Here is a 20,535-nt window from a genome sequence, read left to right on the forward strand (position 1 = left end):
TGGTGCAATAATGACCTCTCCTTAATTTACCACTGATACATTGGTCTTAAAAGCACATCTCTGGTTTCCATGGTGACCCGTGTGCTCCGTGTGTTGTGTGCTAGGATGTGTCTGACAGCAATAACCTCATTGTTCTGCCTCCAAACTCTTTCTTCTTCATGCTCTCTGTGCTTGTGTTCATAATGAGTTACTTCTGTCCCAGTTTCTCTCTACAACTCTCTTTCCATCCACTGAATCAGCACACATTTCCTATTACACTCTACAGGTGATCAAACAGGCAGTTTTCCCATATTTTCATCTGATAAAAGCCTTTTTTTGGTGAGAAAAAAAATCAAAGCACTGGAGGCAGTGATGCTAGAAACACTTTATTTATCAAGACCAACCAGCTGATATTTTTAATAAAACAATAGAGAAAGACACAATAAATTATTTAAGTAAAGCATACAGTTTTCGTCACGAATATTTTTTCTGAATACAGCAAATCAGTTTCTTTTGCTAAAACTAAACAACTTTTCTCTGAGTTGAAAACACGACAGTACAATCCCCACATCATCAGAAGAAGGAAACCACATCTTATTCAAAGCATGATAATCTGAAAGGTGTCCAACGTGGGGTTTTGACGCTCTTAGTTGAAGTAAAATGGACCAACAAACTAACATCCAAACAATTACACAAGCAGGTTTAAATGTCTGAACTTGAAATACATGTGGTTATATTGTAAAGGACTGGAGGAGAAAACAAACCAGTTATGAGGAAAAAAGAGGAATGTCACTTCGGAGCATGCAACAATGGAATGTGCTGATAACGCCAGCGAACTGGCAGACACAGGATGCACACGCACCCACACAAACACACACACACACAAACACACAGATTCCACAAAAGCTCTCACTAGAGTAACTATAAATTTTTCAACAAAGCATCTTGGAAAATGACACGTTACCTAATCACCATCTGGCTCGTTAGCTACTGGAAATATAACGGGGTAATTTACCTGCCAACTTCTGTGAAATTTGAACAAATCACCCGCTCTGTGCGAGCTTTGTGTTTATCTTTGTGTTTCAAAATGCCACACACAGGAATGAAAGCAACTTTTCTCGCTGGAGAACAGAAGACAAAAGCTTAACAGCAAAGTGAAGCTGCTTTCTAAGATGAACTGCAGCCAAAAACAACTTTATGTGTGTGTGTTTGGGGGGTAAATTACTTGGAATGTGACTACCGCACAACCTTTTTTGGAATATTTAAGAGTGTTTTGTCTCCCTCATCTGCCAAATAAAACCTGTGACTTACAGTACACACATAAAACACATAAAAGCGCCGCCGGCACACAGCTGATCTGGTTTCACTGTGACCGAAGAATCGTCTCGGTGTCCGGTTATTCTTTTTTTTATTTTTTATTTTATTCTTTAGAACAAAAGTAGTGCGTAAAATCCCATTTTCTCTGTAAATCCGGCCTGTAAGCGGGCCTGAGCGTGTGACACATGGGAGGGTGGTCGATGGAGAGATGACTGATGACAGCGTCTTTTGTTTCTCACAGCTGTGTCATGTGTTTGGAAATGATAAGCAGTTACTTTGAATTCTTGCTCTATTGCTTTGATACCTACACATACACACACACACACACTTGCACGCACAGTCGCATGCCGACCATTCCCATGCTTGTATTGGCTGCCAGCTCTCACAGACTGTTGGTAACCCTCCACCCCTTAAACAAAAGGACCTCTTCCTGAGCTGTAACAGGCACACACACGAGTATCAGTTGTTATTTTCAGAACATTACTCTAATTCCCACACATCTCTTTCCCACTGTGGTGTTGCTGCAGACATGCAAAGCAGTGGGTCAGATTGTGCTATACATGTGAGCATCTTCGTGAGGGGAAAAAAGCAGCTTGACACAAAAAAATCTGAATATATGAACATGCTGATTGAAACCGCTGAAGTAGCTGCAAAATTCATGTTGTATATCTTGAAAGTGGCTCCTCTCTCATCTCTCATCCAGAAGTGCTGGTAATCTACGAATAGGCGGCTTGATTGTCCCTTTTTTTCTGTGAGCCCAGAGACTCTCTTTCCTCTTACAGTATGCGCTCAGGGTCTGAGGATCACGGTTTTATCCGTGTTAGCAGAATTCCAGTTTGCGGTTGGAATGCCAGGAACGCTCAGAAAACGGCGCAGCAGCCCGATCTGACGTCTCCTTTGATGTGTTAAGAGAGTGAGCGATGAAGGGAGTGTGTGCTTCAGAAAGAGAGAGAGAGAGAGAGAGAGAGAGATGGAGTCAGTGAGAGAGAAAGAAAGAGCAGGAAGCATACAGATGGAAGGACAGACAAAGGGAAGCGTGCATATATGCAGACAGGAATGTGTGCAAAACAAAGGAGGGCTTCGCTGGAAAATAGAGCAGTGAATAATTCAGTATAAATAACTACAATTTTTGTCTTTATAGGAGCAGAAGCTTAGAAGTGAATGTGTGTTAGTGTGCAATTCAGATGTGGAGGGTTGTGGTTAGCTTAATTTCACATCAAGATAAAGTGTTATTTTGGTTTACACTTGTTCCAACCCCTCTCCCTCCCTCCTTCTGTCTGACGCTCACTCATCTCAGCATGCTCCTGGCACTAGAAGTGCCGGAAGTTTCTATAAACACTCTTTTTATAACACGAAGAAACGCAAATACATACAGACGAAATAGGAATAAAAAAAACTGTTTACACAGGTTGTCAATTAAATTTCAATCAACTTGGCATCCATTAAACTCCTTAAATCCAAATGTAAATGTAAGTTTGATACAATATTGGTGTTATTTTTTTCATAGTGTGGTATGGTAATTTTTTTTTTTGTATTCCAAAGAATCTCTCGTGTTTTGTCTTTTGGAGGAAAAAAGTTTTGAAACAGAGAAAATTTAGACTCCCAAGTTGCAGGAAAGTTAAATAACAAATGTGTTTTACAAGTTTGGCCTGTGTACAGAGGAAGCTGGTTTACTTGGAAGAACAAAAGTCACTGGTGTTTGCTACAGTTTGCCAGTCAAATTGTTGCCTCCTTCTTTGCTGCACGTGTGTCTGCGTTGCTGTAATTACATGAAGTCCGTTGCAAAAAAATAGATAAAAGAAGAACTCGTCCAACAGTTCCAGATGCATCATGTGTCCGTCTGGGAGTGTCAGCGAGGGGGCTGGGAGGGACACGCACACTCGCACTTTTCGTGGTGCGTGAGGAAAATCTCCTCTATGACCCAGCGCACCCGCGGCCTCCGATGGCGCTGATGCAGAGTGGCCTCTGGGGCATACTTCAGCACCTAGAAGAAGACAGCAAGGATGAACACTGGGCATTAATAATATAGCACAACATCCATTCAATTTGGATTTAACCACAAACTTTGGCTGACATGAGGCATCCGTATTTGTTTCCGTATTATTAAGTTGGATATATCAAGACATCCAGAACAATTCGTTCTTGTTTTTAATGTGATTTGCCGATAAAATGGTGTCTATGTCAGTACCCTGGTGTGCGCTGGAGTTTTGATTTCTTTTGATATCTTTTGGTTTATTGTGGTTCACGCTGAGCCAGCTGCACCCAGGAGAGAAGCATTACTGGGGAGAATAGAAGCACCGCTGTGCACGGGGTAGCTTCAGTTTTTTGGAACATTTAGAACAGTTGAGTTTTCCAGTCATAATAACAACATGAATGTTGACGTAGGGCTCGATGATTATCGGTAGGTGTTGAAAATACTTTACCGTCTCATTGTAGTTGATGACAATAAATCCAATTTGAAAGAAGAGAAAATAATGTGAAGCTGATGTAAAGTCTGTTTTGGAGAATAAAAAACTTGACACTGAAGCAAGCAAAGTACGTCAAAATATAGATTAGATAGCAAGCGAGGTTTCGAAGAATGCAGTGGTGTTCTGTGAAACTCTGGGGGCCATGACACAACAATTTTCCGTCCACCCTTCATCTCGTTAATCATACGTGACCACACTGGAATTCCTGTATTATTTTAACATTCATTCATTCGTATTTGTTTTTAACTTGGAGCTGGAGCCCTTCCCAGTAGGGAAACATCCAGGACATGTTGCCAAAGGGACTGACTGCTGACTGTGCAAAGAGAAAACAGTATATAGCATCTTAGAAAACATATTGTACCAAACATCAGTACTATACTTAAGTACAATTTTGACATACTTGTACTTTAATTGAGTATTTCCATTTTCTGCTACTTTATACTTCTACTCCACTAAATTTCAGAAGGAAATATTGTACTTTTTAACTCCACAACTGTTGTTTGACACATAAAAAACACGTTATTTAACCTGTACAGACAGATTACACATATGCATAGACCGATATAATACCGGATGCTCTTTACATTTTAACCAGAAGTACTCAGATACTACGAAATACCACAGTTTAAACATACTCCATTACAAGCAAAATTAAAACAAATTAAGAATGTTACTTAAGTAAAAGTCAGAAGTTTTATCAGCAACATGTACTTAAATTGTCAAAAGTAAAAGTACTCATTATGCAGAATGGCTCCTTTCACAGTATTATATTTATTATCGAATTATTATTATTCTGTTACTCACATACATGAGCATTTTAATGTTGTAGTTCCTCAATGTGGATACTTGTAGATTATAGCACTGCATTATATCATATAAGAATATAATGTGTGTGTAGAAATCTAAAGAAGCACAGAATAAAATACAAATATTGAAGTAAAATACAAGTATGTCAAAATTGTAATTAAGTACAGTACTTGAGTAAATGTTACATTCCACCACTGGTTTTTATGTCAAAACGTTTGCATGTTGTGGTTTTAAACAAAAGTTGGATCATTATTTAGAAATGTGGAGCCAAAAAAAAGAGGTTCTGTTTACACTGAGTCTCTAAAAGTACAATGAAATTGATTTTATAGTTGGAATTAGTCACTATAATTGACTTTGTTGCAGATGGCCAGATTGTTCGCAGGTGCCACTACCAATGTGAAAATGGAGTGGAAGTACAAATTGTTCCACAACTGATGCAGTCAATTTGTCCTCCAAAGCTCAGTGAAAGCAAGGCTGCTTGTGATTTATGTCAGGAGGACTTCCCGGCACTGAAACAATAGTGTGTGTAATAATGTGTTTCTTTAGAAGTTAAGTCAGAGAAGGAAGCAGTGAGGAGAGAGGCGAGAAGAGGCGAGGAGAGGAGGATGGAAATCTCTCACAAACACACACTAGCACATGCTCATGAGAACATGCAAGCAGTTTTTACATGTACAGTATAACAAACACCTTTTTCATGCTCGCATACACAGTGTCTTACATACACATAGCACAATTACAACCCAAATCCCACTTTTGTCTAAATTTCCATTGTTTGATTTTTGAACAGCGAGAGAGAGAGAGACAGAGAGAGCGCCCTGCGGACCATGTTTCAATAATGAAGCTATACGAGAACAAAGGCACAAAGCGATGGAGGGAAGAGAGAGAAAAGAATGAATGACAGGCTTAAAGAACAAGAATGGTGCATTGCAAAGGGATAAATTGAAAATGGGAATTGGGGGGAGAATGAAAGGATGATGGGAGCCCAGAGAGACAGAGAGAGTGATAGAATGCTAACAATGCGCTGAGAGAGATACGGCGAGATTGGAGAGAGGCAGACGGAGGCCGACATGGAAACGAATGGAGGAAAAGGAGCAGGGAGAAATTGTGAGGCTGTTGGTGCAGTGCTGCTTCATTGTTGATGCGGCGCCTGCCTCTGCTGCACGCCCAGTATCTCTCTCTTTCTCACTCACTCGCTTACTTACACACCATCTTTTTAGCCCCTTTCAGGCACGCACCTAAAATGTGCTGGAAATTTGACATGTCAGTCTCATGTTTGCCGCCGCATCACTTTTCTGTCACACTTCCAGCACAGCTCAAGTGTAAATTGATCCAATACCAATGCATTATGCACAGAAATAAAGGCTTTTACTATAGGGCTGATGATTTTGAAAAAATATATATAGTTGTGATTATTTTGACTGATATTGCTATTGCAATATGATTAGCGATATTAGAGTGAATGATCATTTTTACATCATTATTCTCATTTCATTTTTTATATTTAGTGCAAAGAGACATAACAAGTGATGAGTCCTTTGATTTGGGGGGTGTGTATGTGGGTGAGAGGATGTACATCTGTTTGTTATGTGGTATCCACTGTTTGGGTGTGTGTGGGTGTGCGTGTAGGTATGAGTGCAGAGGAGAAATTAGTGGTGGTAAGGGGTTGAGCGAGAGAGAGAGAGAGAGAAAAAATAAATAAAGATAAAAAGTGGGTTATGAGTGGGAGGGCGGAAATAAATCAGTTTTTTTTTCATTGAAAAACATATTAAAATGATTATTTAGATAGATTAGTGATTTTTCAGGGATCTGTACCAAACAAAGATGTTTTCTTAAGTCTGTAGAATATGATGTGTTGGCCCGGACATCAGCAGCACCACGATATTGCATTTAAAATGGTATTTTGACACACATTTCACCTTGAACAAATATTCAGCCTTCTGCCGTTTGAAAATGGCCGAAGGCTGAATATTTGTGGTATGATTGCTACCATTGTTGTATGTTCTGGCCCCGGTTAAACCCTTTGTAAAACATGAACAATACATACAGAGAATGAATACCATAGAACTTCCTTTTATCATCTAGTTTGACAGATTTTCGGTGTAAAAATTGCCAAATAGCACCTACCTGATCGGTACTGCGCATGTGCAACTCTCAACAGAGATGAGAAAGAAGCGAGATGGCTCACACGTCATCATCGATTTCGGACGCAGTGATTGTTTTTTCCGGAGCGGACGGTGGAAGTAGCTAACGAGTGAGCCATCTCACTTCTTTCTCATCTCTGTTAAAAGTTGCACATGCGCAGTACTGATCGGGCAGGATGTATGGATCGGGTAGGGATTGACATGTGTTGTTGTTGTTGTTCCTGTGTAGTCTATATGAGCTGATAAATGATATAACGCGATATTGGATCGTACTCGCCGATACGCGATGCAGCATTTTAGGCTGTATCGAGGGCATTTCTGATATCGGTATCGGAACAACTCTAGAAAAAAGCCTGTAAAACAACACAATAATCATCAGGCATCAGTTACCCTAAACCTCCGTGCTTACAGTATGAATATCTAACAAATGATTAACATACTAAATGTCAACAAATGGGAATGCTTCAGCACGGTCAGAGGTCCACTACTAATACTTAAGACGTTGTTTTAAAATCACTAATAATGGAGAGAACTTCCATTCGTCCTTCATATCATTACTGTTCGAGTGATTCTTTGACAGGTCCACCGGTGTGTCTTCATGTTATAAGACCTACCTCGTGTAGTTTGAGTGTCGTCTTGGAGGCCTGACAGGAGCAGCCGTTGTTCCAGTTCTCAGTTCCGCAGCCACAGTTGCCTCCGCAGCGTTTGACCAACAGACATCGAGGGAAGAAGACGGCGTTGGTGGCCCTCAGCTCCTCGCGCAGGTTCACCGAGTAGTTGCGAGGCGTACAGCTGTACCGCTTGACGTCGTCATAGAGACGGTTCAGATCAACTGGACAGTGAGTGAGAAAAAGGAGAGAAAATAAGTCATTAGTTGGGTTCTTGTTGTTTTTATGTTCCCTCTTTTCTGTGGTGGCTTTGGACTGCACTGAAGGAAGGGTGAGAAATAATTTATTATTGCTGGTTTATTGCTTCGTATCATCATTAATATAAATGTGTGACAAGTTGGAAACAGATGGGAGAATGAAACGGGAGGGGTTGGGGGAGCAAAGTAGCTGTAATTCACACTAAAAAATATGCTCAATATTGATTGAATGAAAATGGTTGGAAGGCAGAGAGAGACTATTAGATATGAGTACAATTGCAACAACAATTGACTGGAACAGATGGAGAGAAGAGAGAGAACCAGAAGACGAAGCAGAGGCCATTAATTGATTGTAGATTGAATGTATTGACCGCAGTCTTTCTTCATGTCCTCACTTTGGAGAAAATCACCTCGTTTGTGCACATAGGACCTTTGTTCATTGGCTTCCTGCAACGCTCCAAACTAATTTAAAGAGAAGCAAAGGGATTAGAGACCACTGACTGAATGACAGATGTGCTTATGTTGCTCAGCACAAGGAGAGTCTGAGGCCAAACTGTAGCAGGTTTTGAAGTGGTTGAATGTTTGTAAAGATTACAAAGATATATTTTCAATGTGACTATGGGAACCAGAACAATCATCTCACGCATTTCCAATGATTTTCTAGCATGAGGGACAAATGAAGGAGTGAAGGAGACCAAGAATGTGTCTTCTGTGTATACACTTTGTAGTGTGGGAGCACTTTATATTGCTCATATTTTCAGGGTTGGAAGGGTGACTTTAAAAATCTATTCCGATACAATTACTAATTACTAGGACTGTCAATCGATTAAAATATTCAATTGCGATTAATCACATGATTGTTGATGATTAATGATTGGTTGGTACCAATGGATTTTGAACATTTTCTGGTTTCATATGATGCCAGTATCTTCACTCTAGCTTTAAAATTGAGCCCGGTACAGCCTCTGGAAGATCGATTGCATTAATGCGTTAAAGAAATTAGTGGCGTTAAAACTAATTTGCGATAACGGGGTATTATCGTGTTAAGTTTGACAGCCCTAATTACCTGTTAAAAATGTATTCGGTACCCTAAACAAAGCATCACAATATTAAAGTAAAGTAACTTGATTACTTTCCATTACTTTTGGATGAACTCAATGCCAAATATGCAAATAAAGACAAGAGAAAAGAAAAATGCTGACATTTTGCCATTATTGTGTATTTAAAGCAGAAAAGGGGAACAACATCACGGTACAGTGTAAGTTCTGCTTTCCAGTGGTTCGCTCATTTTATAAGAACCGTCTTTTCACGCTGGGATGCCTCTTGGCAAAAAGAATAGTCTCAATGAACTGGAACTGGAAACCGTACTGCTTTGCGATAGATATCTTGCATCTTTTATCTCTAACATAAGAGGCCATTGTGTGAGACTTGTGTTGTAATGTGTGCGTATGTGCATGGTAGTATATTGTTCTTATTTTAAAATGCATTTAATAATCCCATTTTTTACTAAATGTATCACTAATCTGATGTATATCTTTTCTTATGTAACTGTAACGGATTACAGTTCGCTTTTTTTTGGTATCCTAATTACATAACGCCGTTCCATGTAATCCGTTACTCCCCAAGCCGGCTCATATTCTGCAGAGTGGCCACAGATAGTTTGAAGTACAGACAAGACAGAAAATCTAAAAAAGAGATGAGAGGAAGAATAGAAAAGGAAGAAGAGCAACAATCAGCTGCAGATTGACTGCTATCATCACTGAGGTCATCAGCAGGATCATCACCACACTATCCATACGGAGGGTGGCGATTACTCAAGGCCATTGAACCAGTGTTTCAATGCTTCACTTAAATGCACAACTGAGTCACTCTACTCTGGATAAAAGAAACACTGACGTTTTAAAACCTAAAATCTCAATGGAATGAGTTGATTTCACTTGTGTGCAGATTCATCTGCTTGTTGAAAAAGAAAAGTTGTCAAAGTTATACATTTTAACACTAGTTCTATGAGTATGAATGAAGCCCTATCAAGCTCTATCCTTGTCTTTCCCCCATAATAGCTGCCTGTAACTGGACAAAAAAAACTGGAGAAACATGATGTCACTATTCAGTTGTGACCTGTGTATAAATTCCAGTAATGAGGCAGCATTTATGTGAAAACACACACCATTGTTTAGCACATTGCAGTTGTTCTTTTAAAGCACGGATGAAAAATAAGTATTTCAGAAGCCTATTCATTCTGTAAATAGACTCTATACGTAGGAGCCCTTTGGGGATGGGGAAGGCAAGACCTCACTCAAAACAGCTTGAGTGACATTATTACACCGTACCAAAGCAGGCCTATACCACATTAGGTATGTCACAGTAAACTGGATTAGATTGCATTTTTAAGAAAATGTAACATTACATTTGAGGATTGTGAGGCAAGATCCATCAATCAACATGAACTTTACTGAATACAGCTTTTACTGTATAACTGAATTTTGCTCTCAAAAAACAGCCATTAATGGACGGTATAAGCTGAACTCATTCATGCTATTTGTTCACTCTGGTTTCATTTATTTACTATACTAATAAAAAAAGTGTGTAAAATGTTAAGGACATACCCTTAATGGTACCTATGGTTAAGAAGTGACATCCTTGAGGACCGTGGGAGGCGCCCACTCCCGTGGACACATAGACACGGTCTGGCGCTTCAATACCTGCAGAAACCACTTTCGGAGAGGGTGACTGAGCAACTTCTTAGCAAAAGCATCATGACAAGAAGAAATCACTGATGCGTTCACCTGGAATGCAACTGTCCATAAGAAAGAGGCCAAAAAGCACTAAACAGAGTAGTGGATAGAGCTTGACCTTTAGGCAGTGATGATGGACTGAGCCTATGCACGCTGGATACTATTCATTCAGGACTCATACCATGGGTTGCTGTCCAAGTATTGGCATCTGCTTGCTGCACTGGGTCCCCAAAACACCGGGGTTAAAGTGGCAGCATCACCAATTGTTTTTCTTTTGCATATCATGGCTCCACTCTCCATTTAGGAGCTATCAGAATGAGTGAATGACTCTACCCAGACCCTGGCCAAGCCCTGTACACCCTCTGCAGCTTGATCTGCTCCCAGACGAAAATTAAGACAACAGAGCAAGCAGCGTGGAGACAAGCCCCCAGGAGGAGTGCCAGGCTTTGAAGCAGATTTCCGTAGTGGCCAAACGGGGGTACTACAACTTCTGTGTCTGTCACTGTCTGTAACTCAGCAGATCATTTTTTTTTTTAGGTAAATCAACTTCACAAATTTCTAGTTATTTTCCTTCCTTCATGTGAATGAGCCCCAGACAGAGGGCTGGGAGGCGGAGTTGAAGAAAACGCTACTGCGCCTACTCTATGGGCCCAATGGATGCGGAAGATCACCGGAAGATAAGAGTATCTTATCAATTCGGGAGTCGAGCCATTTTGGCTTTATGCGCCACTGAGCAACTCTCATAGGAATGAACGGGAGCCTGCCTACAACGTTGTAGCCAGTTCTCTTTATACATTATGAGACTGAAAGAAAAAAGAAGCAGGGTTTGGATATGAGGGCCATTTCTACAGCCAGTACAGGGTGGAGTTGATTGTTTGATTCGTTTTTGAAAAAGCATGTAGAGCCAAATAAAGGGTGAAATGGGATAATCCTTTCTTGAAAGAAGTCATTACTAGATTGTCACTTCATTGAAGTGCAATGGGCATTTACGACCCAATACAAGAATAAAGGACTTGTTGAAATCAATATTCACTGTGAACTACAGTACAGCTACAGTACTACTTGGTGAGATTGGCTTGCATTGGCTTGTCTCTTAAGATGTGCTGCAATAATGCAACAATAAAGATCATTCATACAATGGAAATAGCATGTCCTCAGCATTAGTATAACAATGACGAATTTGCTTGACGTACAATACTGTGTGTGAGAGAGAGAAACCAAAGCAGCGGGGTCAAGGGAAGCCTAATGGCATTGATAATCAATAAGCAATTGTTCACAAAAAGAAATCTTTGCTGTGGGGGTTTCCATTCATGGTACAAAGCATTTGGTAACCCAATGAACAACAATGAAGAGAGAAGAGCAGGCGGTATAATCAGTTGCTTTGGTAATACATGGTAGTGCACCATTTATATTGACAACATTGATTTGTGGTTCCATCTACAGTAAGTGGTAAAATTGCTCATGTTCACAGCATGTGTTTTTAGGCCTCTTTTCAGTTGCATGGTAAGATGACATACAAATATTAGATACAATAGGCATAAAGAAAAGCAGAGAGCGACTGTGTGTGCATGTTTCTGTGTGAGAGGTGTTGTGTTTGTGTTTGCACGCTCCTCTGAAATCCCTGCATTCTGTCTTAGAGACAGTTGCTGTGTGCACATCTGCTATACAGTCGGCTAAATGAAAACGGGGTTATGTCTGCATTTGTGTGAGTATTAACAGGTTAAATGAGGACAACTGATTCAAAGAGCGTGTCTGTGTCACTTTAATGCAAAATCTGAGAATTTATTAGTGTGTATTTTGGAGAAGTGGTGACATAACATTTAGGTTCTCAACAATCTGCTCATTTGCATAGAAATGATGAGAAAACTATAAAAAAATTATAATTTGCTGCTCTATTATAATAATAATAATGAAACTCTGCTGTACAACCTGATTTAAACCTGATCATTACAGCTACAGGGTAGCTTTATATAAATATGTATTGTAAATATTTTTTTATATATTGTTTCTATCGTGATGTCAAAATGTTTTTTGGTTAACAGATAACTAAAATAATCTATGGAGAATATGAAAAGCACCATTTTGAAAAATAACATCATATGCGTGTCTCAATAACAACAACACCTTCATAAGCTTTATGGAATATGAATTAAAAAATTTATAGAACTGCAATGCAGGATATGCTTCAGGATATAGCAATGTTGTCTCAGGTTAAACTGTCAGAATGATGTATATCCTGCTGCTGTATATGCAGTATTCATTCATGTTTTTTTTGCAAAATGCAAGATTTTGTGTTGCACATTTGACATTAAAGAATTACAATTGCAATGTTACAAACAACCACAGGTCCAATAACAACTGCCTTAACTAATCTATGGTGTAACATGGAGTAGGTATTACAAATTCATCTCATCATTTAGGACTACACTGAATATATGTTTGTTTACGCCTCAAAAGGAGCTGGTACAAAAGCACAGTGCGTTACCCGCCACTGTTTTGGCTCAATGCTGCCTTATAACACCAAATGCAGGGGACAGCAGGTACAGTGTGCGTGGGGGCAAGGTGTGTATTTATACTGTATTAGTGAGGACGAAGGCATATGTCATGTGTGAATGTACTGTATGTGTGTGTGTGCATGTGCTTGCAGGGCCGAGCTTGCGTCTCTTTAAGGGGAATAAGTGTAATCTCTGAAAAGCAGTGGCGTGGAACCCTGTCAGGGAGTGTGGATGAGAAAAAGACAGACAAAGACTGAGAGTGTGAGAATGACTGTCACTCACAGAGCCACCAACAAGTGCGTGAAAATGATTGAATATATTCTGCCCTAAAGTTTTAGATGGGGGGGGGTTGTATTATTATGTTTTATGTAAACTTATTTAAGTGTTAGTTACTTGGATTTAAACCTGTCCCAATTAATATTCTGATTTGACTTAGTGTCCTTCTTGGGAACAAAGGTGGGTGTAAGGTACTGAGTGTGTGCGTCTTAATGAAAACAAAGCTAAGCTGCTGACTGTGGCATATTTCTGCTCCGCTGCACTGGTTGAATTTCCAATTAGAGAGAGCTCCGGCTGTACAAAGACCTGCAGCACCTATGCACCTTTCTGTAGTGCTGCAACACGCACAAACTCCCCCATATATGGAGCCTTCTAATGCGAGCCGAGCACACACATGCACTGATAAATAGAGATGGATTTGCTGTCAAGCCCAAACGTTTACTAAGGAGCAGGAGAGCGCCTCGGGTAGAAAGTACAGGAGAGAGAGAGGGATACGGAGACACAGGTGAGAGAGAGAGTAAGGGTCGAAAGCATTTGGGTCTGTTGCTTGAATGCTTGAATGCTTCTATACTGTAGAACACGCTCCCATGATCGTGTGATGTGTGTGTAATAAGCGTGCCAAGACATCGGCTATCTCTGTGCATTTTAGGGATAAAAAAATCAATTGCCTCGGTGAATCCAGGTTGTTGGCACTGACTTAATAGTAAAGAGCTGCCTTGAACCGCTGGTCCTGTTTCACCTTATATCTGCCACTGACTCACTTTTTGACCAGCTACAGGGCAAACTACTCATTTGATGATGCAACAACTTAGTCAGGCTACGTTGTGTTATTGCATCATAATATGAGCAGGAGCTGGTTGCTTTTATATTTCCAGAAAACTAGAAAGCCTATTTTCATTTATATATATATATATATATATCTCTTTTAAAGGTCACATATTATACTCCATTTAAACTAGTTATTATAGGTCTCAGACACCTCCAAACCATGTCTCTGAAGTTTTTTTTTCAAAAAAACAATCAGATCATGCATTCCAGCATGTCTCTATAACCTCTGTTTCAGCCCATTTCCAAAAGTGCTGATTTCTGTGTCTGTAGCCTCTGTCTCCTCCCACTCTGCTCTGATTGGTCAGCGTTTTCTGTCAATCAAACGTCCTCAACAACAGCGTCACCCTCCCCCTCCCTCCCGGAGAAGCTCTCAGAGAGACGAGTGGAGAGATAGCAGCTAGAATAAAGTTTATAAACCACTTTAAAGTTTATAAACCAGAAACTTCACCCAGCGCACGTTACCGGAGGAATCTGATCAGAAATCGGCGACACATGATGAACATCTGCGGTCCAGATTCCAGGTTTTCCTGACGGTTTCTCTCAGGTAAATAATACTATTTATATCTCTGTTAGTTAGCTCAGTGTTTACCTCCTGCATCAACTCTGTAAACCGTAAACATACACTCTGTTTTACGTCTGTCTTTACAGATCCATCTGTGAGAAATGACCGACAGAATCATCCCAGAGGAGAGCAGACAGCTGAGAGCAGATGGCTCTGTTTACATGGAGATACAGAGCTAACCCGGTAGCATGTAGCTAACCCGTTAGCATGTAGCTACATGCTAACGGGTTAGCTACATGCTACCGCTATGACACGGTGTGTAAACACAGCGACCATCAGGGTGGAAAATAGAAGATGTGAAACAGTAGTCAGTTCATTATTTCTGCTAAAAGATAAATGTATGGAAGATCAGAGTAATGGCATATTATTTACAGTAGTAGCTGTCTCTGTGTTACCATGACTACAGACCACCGGAGCTTAGCTTACCATAGTTTACCAGAGCTGAAGACTTTCTCCTGTACCATGTTAACATAACTAACTAACAGGTGGGATGATTACAAATGCTGTGAATAATTAATATTGTCATCTGTCAACTCAAATAAAGTTTGACTGTGAAACAGAAATGTGTTGTGTTGCTTACAAGTCACTATTTACTACCTGTACTCTGCTACATGCATGACATCAAATATATATAATATATAAATATCATCTGTTTAAACAGTGTAATTACAGAAAGCCTTTGTGAAAGAACATGTTATATTTAGATGATGGGAGTACATGAAGCCTGTTCTGCTGGTTCTTGCAGACTTTGCTCAAGTTAGGTTGAGGAGGAGAGACAGTGACGCGCTGTGGGGCGGGGTCAGCTACTGAAGGTTCTCTCTGGTTCGACCAGGAAACCCTTACATGGCTTGCATTTCTCTAATGACGTCAGAATACAAGGAAAAAAGCGATTTTTTTTTTTGCACCCATTTCCGGACAAACGGAGGAGGAGAAAAAGAGAGAGGATGGTCTTTTATGATACTATGGTGGCCTGTAGACACACTGGGGACAGATATTGATGTTTAAAAGACATGGAAAAGTGCATTTTGCATAATAGGTGACCTTTAAGTTAAAAATGTACTTTCACACCCGAATTCATCAGAATTCTCTTTTAATCCTATTTCTTTTACTCTTCTATGTTCAGCTCAGGGGAGTAAAGTACACAGATGTTTCTCCTACTTTTATATATATATATATTACACTCAACCACTGGATATGCAACATTTCATTTGCATGTTTTCATTGGCTCTCACCTGTGCTATATTTCATCATAACGCAGTCATTACAACCTCAAATTACCGAGCCGCAGACTTTGTCCACTGCAATGCTGTGCCACTGAGTTTTATGTATGGCGCAATATGTGAGAATGGGCCTCCTGCTGTGTGGATCTATCTTGGTCAGCACAAGGCGGCACGCTCCTTCCCCCCTCTATTACACCGCGACTGCACCAGTCTGCAGCGAAATACTGTGAACGCAGCAGAGTTGTTGAGGATCACCATCTGCAGCACAATAAAACGGGATGAGAACATCACCGCTCTACTAACTGAACATGTCACTACCAGTCCGCTGGTGTCGTTTTAAAAGTCTTCTTGTATTTACTGTAATATAATTCTACGATCTTTCCAATGCCGTGCTTATATTTAAACACATGTATATAGCAAATATTTCTGTTAAATGTCTCTTTATACATGTCAACTTTATCCACACAGCAAAACAACAGAGTATCTGCTTGATCGATATGATCCTTACACCAAGCGAAATATAAAATATTTAATATTTCTGGAAACTTTGGGATCTTCATTAGAATTTTGAAGGCCCATTTAGCATTATTTTCAATATTCATGTAGTCGAAAAACCCATTCACAAAGGGTTGCAAGCAGTGGTGGAAAGTTACTAAGTGCATTTACTCAAGTACTGCACTTAAGTATAATTTTGAGGTACTTGTACTTTACTTGAGTATTTCCATGTACTGCTACTTTCCACTTCTACTCCACTACATCTCAGAGGGAAATATTGTACTTTCTACTACACTACATTTATTTAATAATTTGAGTTACTTTACAGATTAAATGATAATGTATTATTATAAATTAAACTAGCCAGCAGTATATAAAGTCCTTAAAATAAGCTCCACCTTTACCAGCTGCAACATGAAAGTGATGAACGCATTAATGCATCAATAATTATAATACAATAATATATATTATTCTGCATGATGAGTACTTTTACTTTTGGTACTTTAAGTATATCTTGATACTGATACTTGTACTTTTACTTAACTAAGATTTGAATGCAAGACTTTCACTTGTAACAGAATATTTCTATACTGTGGTATTAGTACTTTTACTGAAGTAAAAGATCTGAGTACTTCTTCCACCACTGGTTGCAAGTACTGTTGAACTACTGATTGAACTCTGCAGCTCCACACAGCTTTTTGACACTTGCAGGTCATTGTTTTAGTTATCACACAATTGTTCTTATGCAGCATTTACCCATCCACAGTAGTAGTACTACTTTTAAATATATTATAAACTAGTAGTTTATATGGACTTCTTGCTAGTTGGACACCAAATTGTAAGGCTACTTTGTACAATTATGACTATACTAATGATTCTTTATTTCTTTATAGTTTGATAGCATCCAACAAGTAGCCATATCTATATCATATCTGCTCATAGTTCAACGTTTCAGTTCTGTATTGTAAAATTGTCTTGTCAGCACATTCCACTTGCAGCAGTTATATTAGAGCCAAATGAAAGTGATGATCGTCATACTTAAAGCACAGTCATGCAGGGACATATAATTTATGTTGGGTTTAGTGTTCTGCACAATGAATGTTTCATGTATGGCTTGTAAAACTTGGAGACCTAAAGTATATCTTACCTTTATTATGCCTGCTTGCCAGATGATAGGCCCTGGATCTATAGTGTATGTGTGTTTGAGTGTAGATGCTGTCCAGGTCCTGTCTCCAGGTGTCCGGGCTCAGCGATCTGAAAAGCTGTTCTACAGTGTCAAATGCCGCTATGGTCCGGTCCAAATCCTCCAGTGAGAAAGGAACCTGTGTGACCGCCGCTGGCATCTGCCCTGCGCCACCGTCCTGCAAAGAGCAAACAGTGAAGACAAAATTAGGAATTCTATTATTCATTTGAGCCGATTCTAACTTTAGCAGTCGTTGATTTATAACATTATTACCTACAGGACATTAGGGAGATCACAGGTGCCAAAACCTTCTTGGAAATGTGTGGCTCATATTATGATTTCTTCCACCAATTATTATGCTGCATAGAACTATAATACAACCCCATTTAAAGGGTTACTGGAGAGTCAATCACAATGATGTTTTGCAGTGTCTTGTAGGGAATCAGGTGGCTATCCTGAATATTGTTTTTTATAAAATTTGGAAGCAATAGCTACAACATACACAGAGATAGGAGAAGTACTTAGGAAACATTTCTTTGCAAGCATTGAAAGGGTATCCAAGGGTTCATGGGAAGATGTAGAGATAACAGATAACCTCCACGCTGCCACAGTCACTTTTGGTCATACTGACAGAGCTTTTAGTGAAATGGAAAAAAATGTCAAGGAAACATCTTGACCTGATGTTCACTAGTCTTCCTCCACAGTGTAGCTCTTTCCCTCAAAATGTATAATGCATTTCAATTACAAAACACTAAAATGGTGCATTTGCTGTGATTATAAATACTCTCCATGCACTCATACAACACGTAAATATGAGAGTAGTCTGACATTTAGCCTGTAGCACACTGTGATGGAAATCCTGTATACAGCCTTTCACCACATATGTATGCAGTGACCGCAGTCCATAAACAAACCTGGGTGTGAGATTAAGCTTGACTCGAACTTAAACAAATGCTAGAAATCCTTTTACATACTTGACTGAGCTTTACTTTGCCTAAAAAATAAGATTTCTTACCCAAACCTGTTATCATTATTGTGCAAATTCAACAACATAAGTCCTCCTAAATCGGTAATCATTTCATACTTTTTTCATTTTCATTTTGCAACAATACATTTGAATACAACTTTATATCAAACAGTCATTCACCATTTGTGTAAATGTCAACATGTAGTCTGAGATACAGATTAATAAAATAAAATAAAGATAAGCAAGAGTGTTAAACAGAGATTTTCTTATTATTTAAATGTGTATATAATATATAATATAATATACATAATATAATATGACACATTATACTTCTGAATGTGATTTCCCTTAATGTGTTGTTAGTTTTTCGCCCTCATATCTCTCTCATATTGCAGACTAGATGATTCCTAGATGGCTCCTGCTCCCTGCTGCAGGCTATTTATCTGGCTAGGACGCAATTGCAATCAAATTCTTATAGCATGTAGGACTATTACGCCTGTGACGTTAGCTGCCATAATCAGCACTGACTTCCATAGAGGTCAAAGGACACAGGGGAGTTGATGACGAGATGCCAGGAGACTTGGATGGAAAAAGCCTGGATTCATTAATAAGCTAACAGGAGGACTGAAGTACACCTCTGAGACTTAACATTTGTTAACATTTATTGTAAGAGCTTCAATACAGGGACTTTCAGTATAACTTATAATAAATGATTTTAGTGTCACAGTATGCTATACAAATGTGACTCTCTGGCTCATATAAAAAATGGCATGACAAAAGTCAAAAGCTCCATTAAATTACTTTTCAAAGAACTACATATTGAATTTGTACATACTTTCAAAATACATTGTGTAAAGTAGTAAGTAGAAGTAAGGATTTAGAAACCAATGAGAGGCTGAGAGCTAAAAAGATATCATCATCCTCATTATAATGAATGTATCAGACTTTGTATTTGTTCAGTAATGTGAAACAGTTGCCGACATGAACTTAATGTAAAACGACCACAAATCATCCACGGAGCAGATTGTGTTTCAGAGCGCCGTTTGAATATAAAGTCGAAGAGGCCAACAAGCCACACATGTACATCCCATCTGCACTGGAAGTGCCATATCCATAGATACACACCGAAAACCTACACCCACACATAAGCATTATCAATCCATGCAGAAAAACTGCTACGCAGCCCAACGCACACTAATTATTACGGTCACATATGTCACTGAACCCCATCGCTCGTAAACACGGACACACAAAAATTACACTTATGTTCTTTATAAAAACATTAGTCTGTGGAAGCATGTCACTTTACATCTCAGGCTTCATGCATAATAGATACAGTGCATACATGCATGCATGTATTCTGTGTGTGGGTGTGTGTTAGCCTATGCAAATGGACCATATGTCATATTTATTAGTGTGGCTGTTGTTCCCCGTTGGGCTTGAAAAGACACTTTTATGTGGGATGACAGGGTTGGAAGGCAGGTAGGCTGTATTTGTTGACATATCACATTATCTGTGCTGTAAACAGTTTCTGCAAGAAAGTTATCAAAACATAGTTTGAAGTTATTAGTTTGAAAAGAATTGTATAATCCAGATGATGGTGATGACATTTTACAAGCTGTGCATTTCTTTTTATGTTGTGCCAAACTATTAAATACACGTTTATTTCTTCCATTCAGTGGCTAATATTTGAGCTCTTTTTCTGCCAAAGATATATCTTTTTATTATAAGTGAGGTCAAGCATGCCTGTTTAATTTTAATTCTAGGATTTTAACAATTCATAAAGTGTGTATGTGTGTGCATGACTCACCGACATGGGCATAGTGACAGCCTCCCAGTTAGTGTTGGATGCAGGCAGAGGAGAGTCGTACTGCGGGAATGGACAGCACAAATAAACAATCATTAGTTGATCAATAGAGCAGACAATGGACGAGAAATCACAGAAAAGGAAAGATGATTGTTGAATGAAAAAAATATATTTTGTGTTGCTTATGAAATTGATGCTTTAGTGCTTTAAAAAGCTCAATGGGCTTTTCAGTTAGTGGTAAAAGAAGCTTGATTATGATTGATTTGACCATCAAATAAAACTGAACATAACAAATAATTCCCAAAGCAACTGAATATGCAACCCGATATCATGCCAAAGCGTGTAATAAAACCCGTCTGGCCCCTAGAGGATAGCGTATCAGTGTCACAT

The 20,535-nt window shown here is 39.2% G+C and overlaps 1 protein-coding gene across 2 annotated transcripts in view; it reads right to left on the reverse strand.

Moving 5' to 3' along the window:
* Positions 1-353: 353 nt before the first annotated feature.
* pdgfd (platelet derived growth factor d) overlaps positions 354-20,535 on the reverse strand; it is a 61,907-nt gene continuing 41,725 nt past the window's right edge. For both annotated transcript variants that reach the window (XM_074641855.1, XM_074641856.1), the window contains exons 4-7: positions 20,149-20,208; positions 17,336-17,549; positions 7,327-7,544; positions 354-3,280 (exon numbers count right to left, since the gene is read on the reverse strand). In XM_074641855.1, the coding sequence (XP_074497956.1) occupies positions 3,146-3,280; positions 7,327-7,544; positions 17,336-17,549; positions 20,149-20,208 (627 nt within the window). In that variant the 3' untranslated portion in view covers positions 354-3,145. The remainder of the gene's footprint in view (positions 3,281-7,326; positions 7,545-17,335; positions 17,550-20,148; positions 20,209-20,535) is intronic.

This window comes from Sebastes fasciatus, chromosome 7 (genome assembly GCF_043250625.1).
Source record: "Sebastes fasciatus isolate fSebFas1 chromosome 7, fSebFas1.pri, whole genome shotgun sequence".
Classification (NCBI taxonomy): domain Eukaryota; kingdom Metazoa; phylum Chordata; class Actinopteri; order Perciformes; family Sebastidae; genus Sebastes; species Sebastes fasciatus.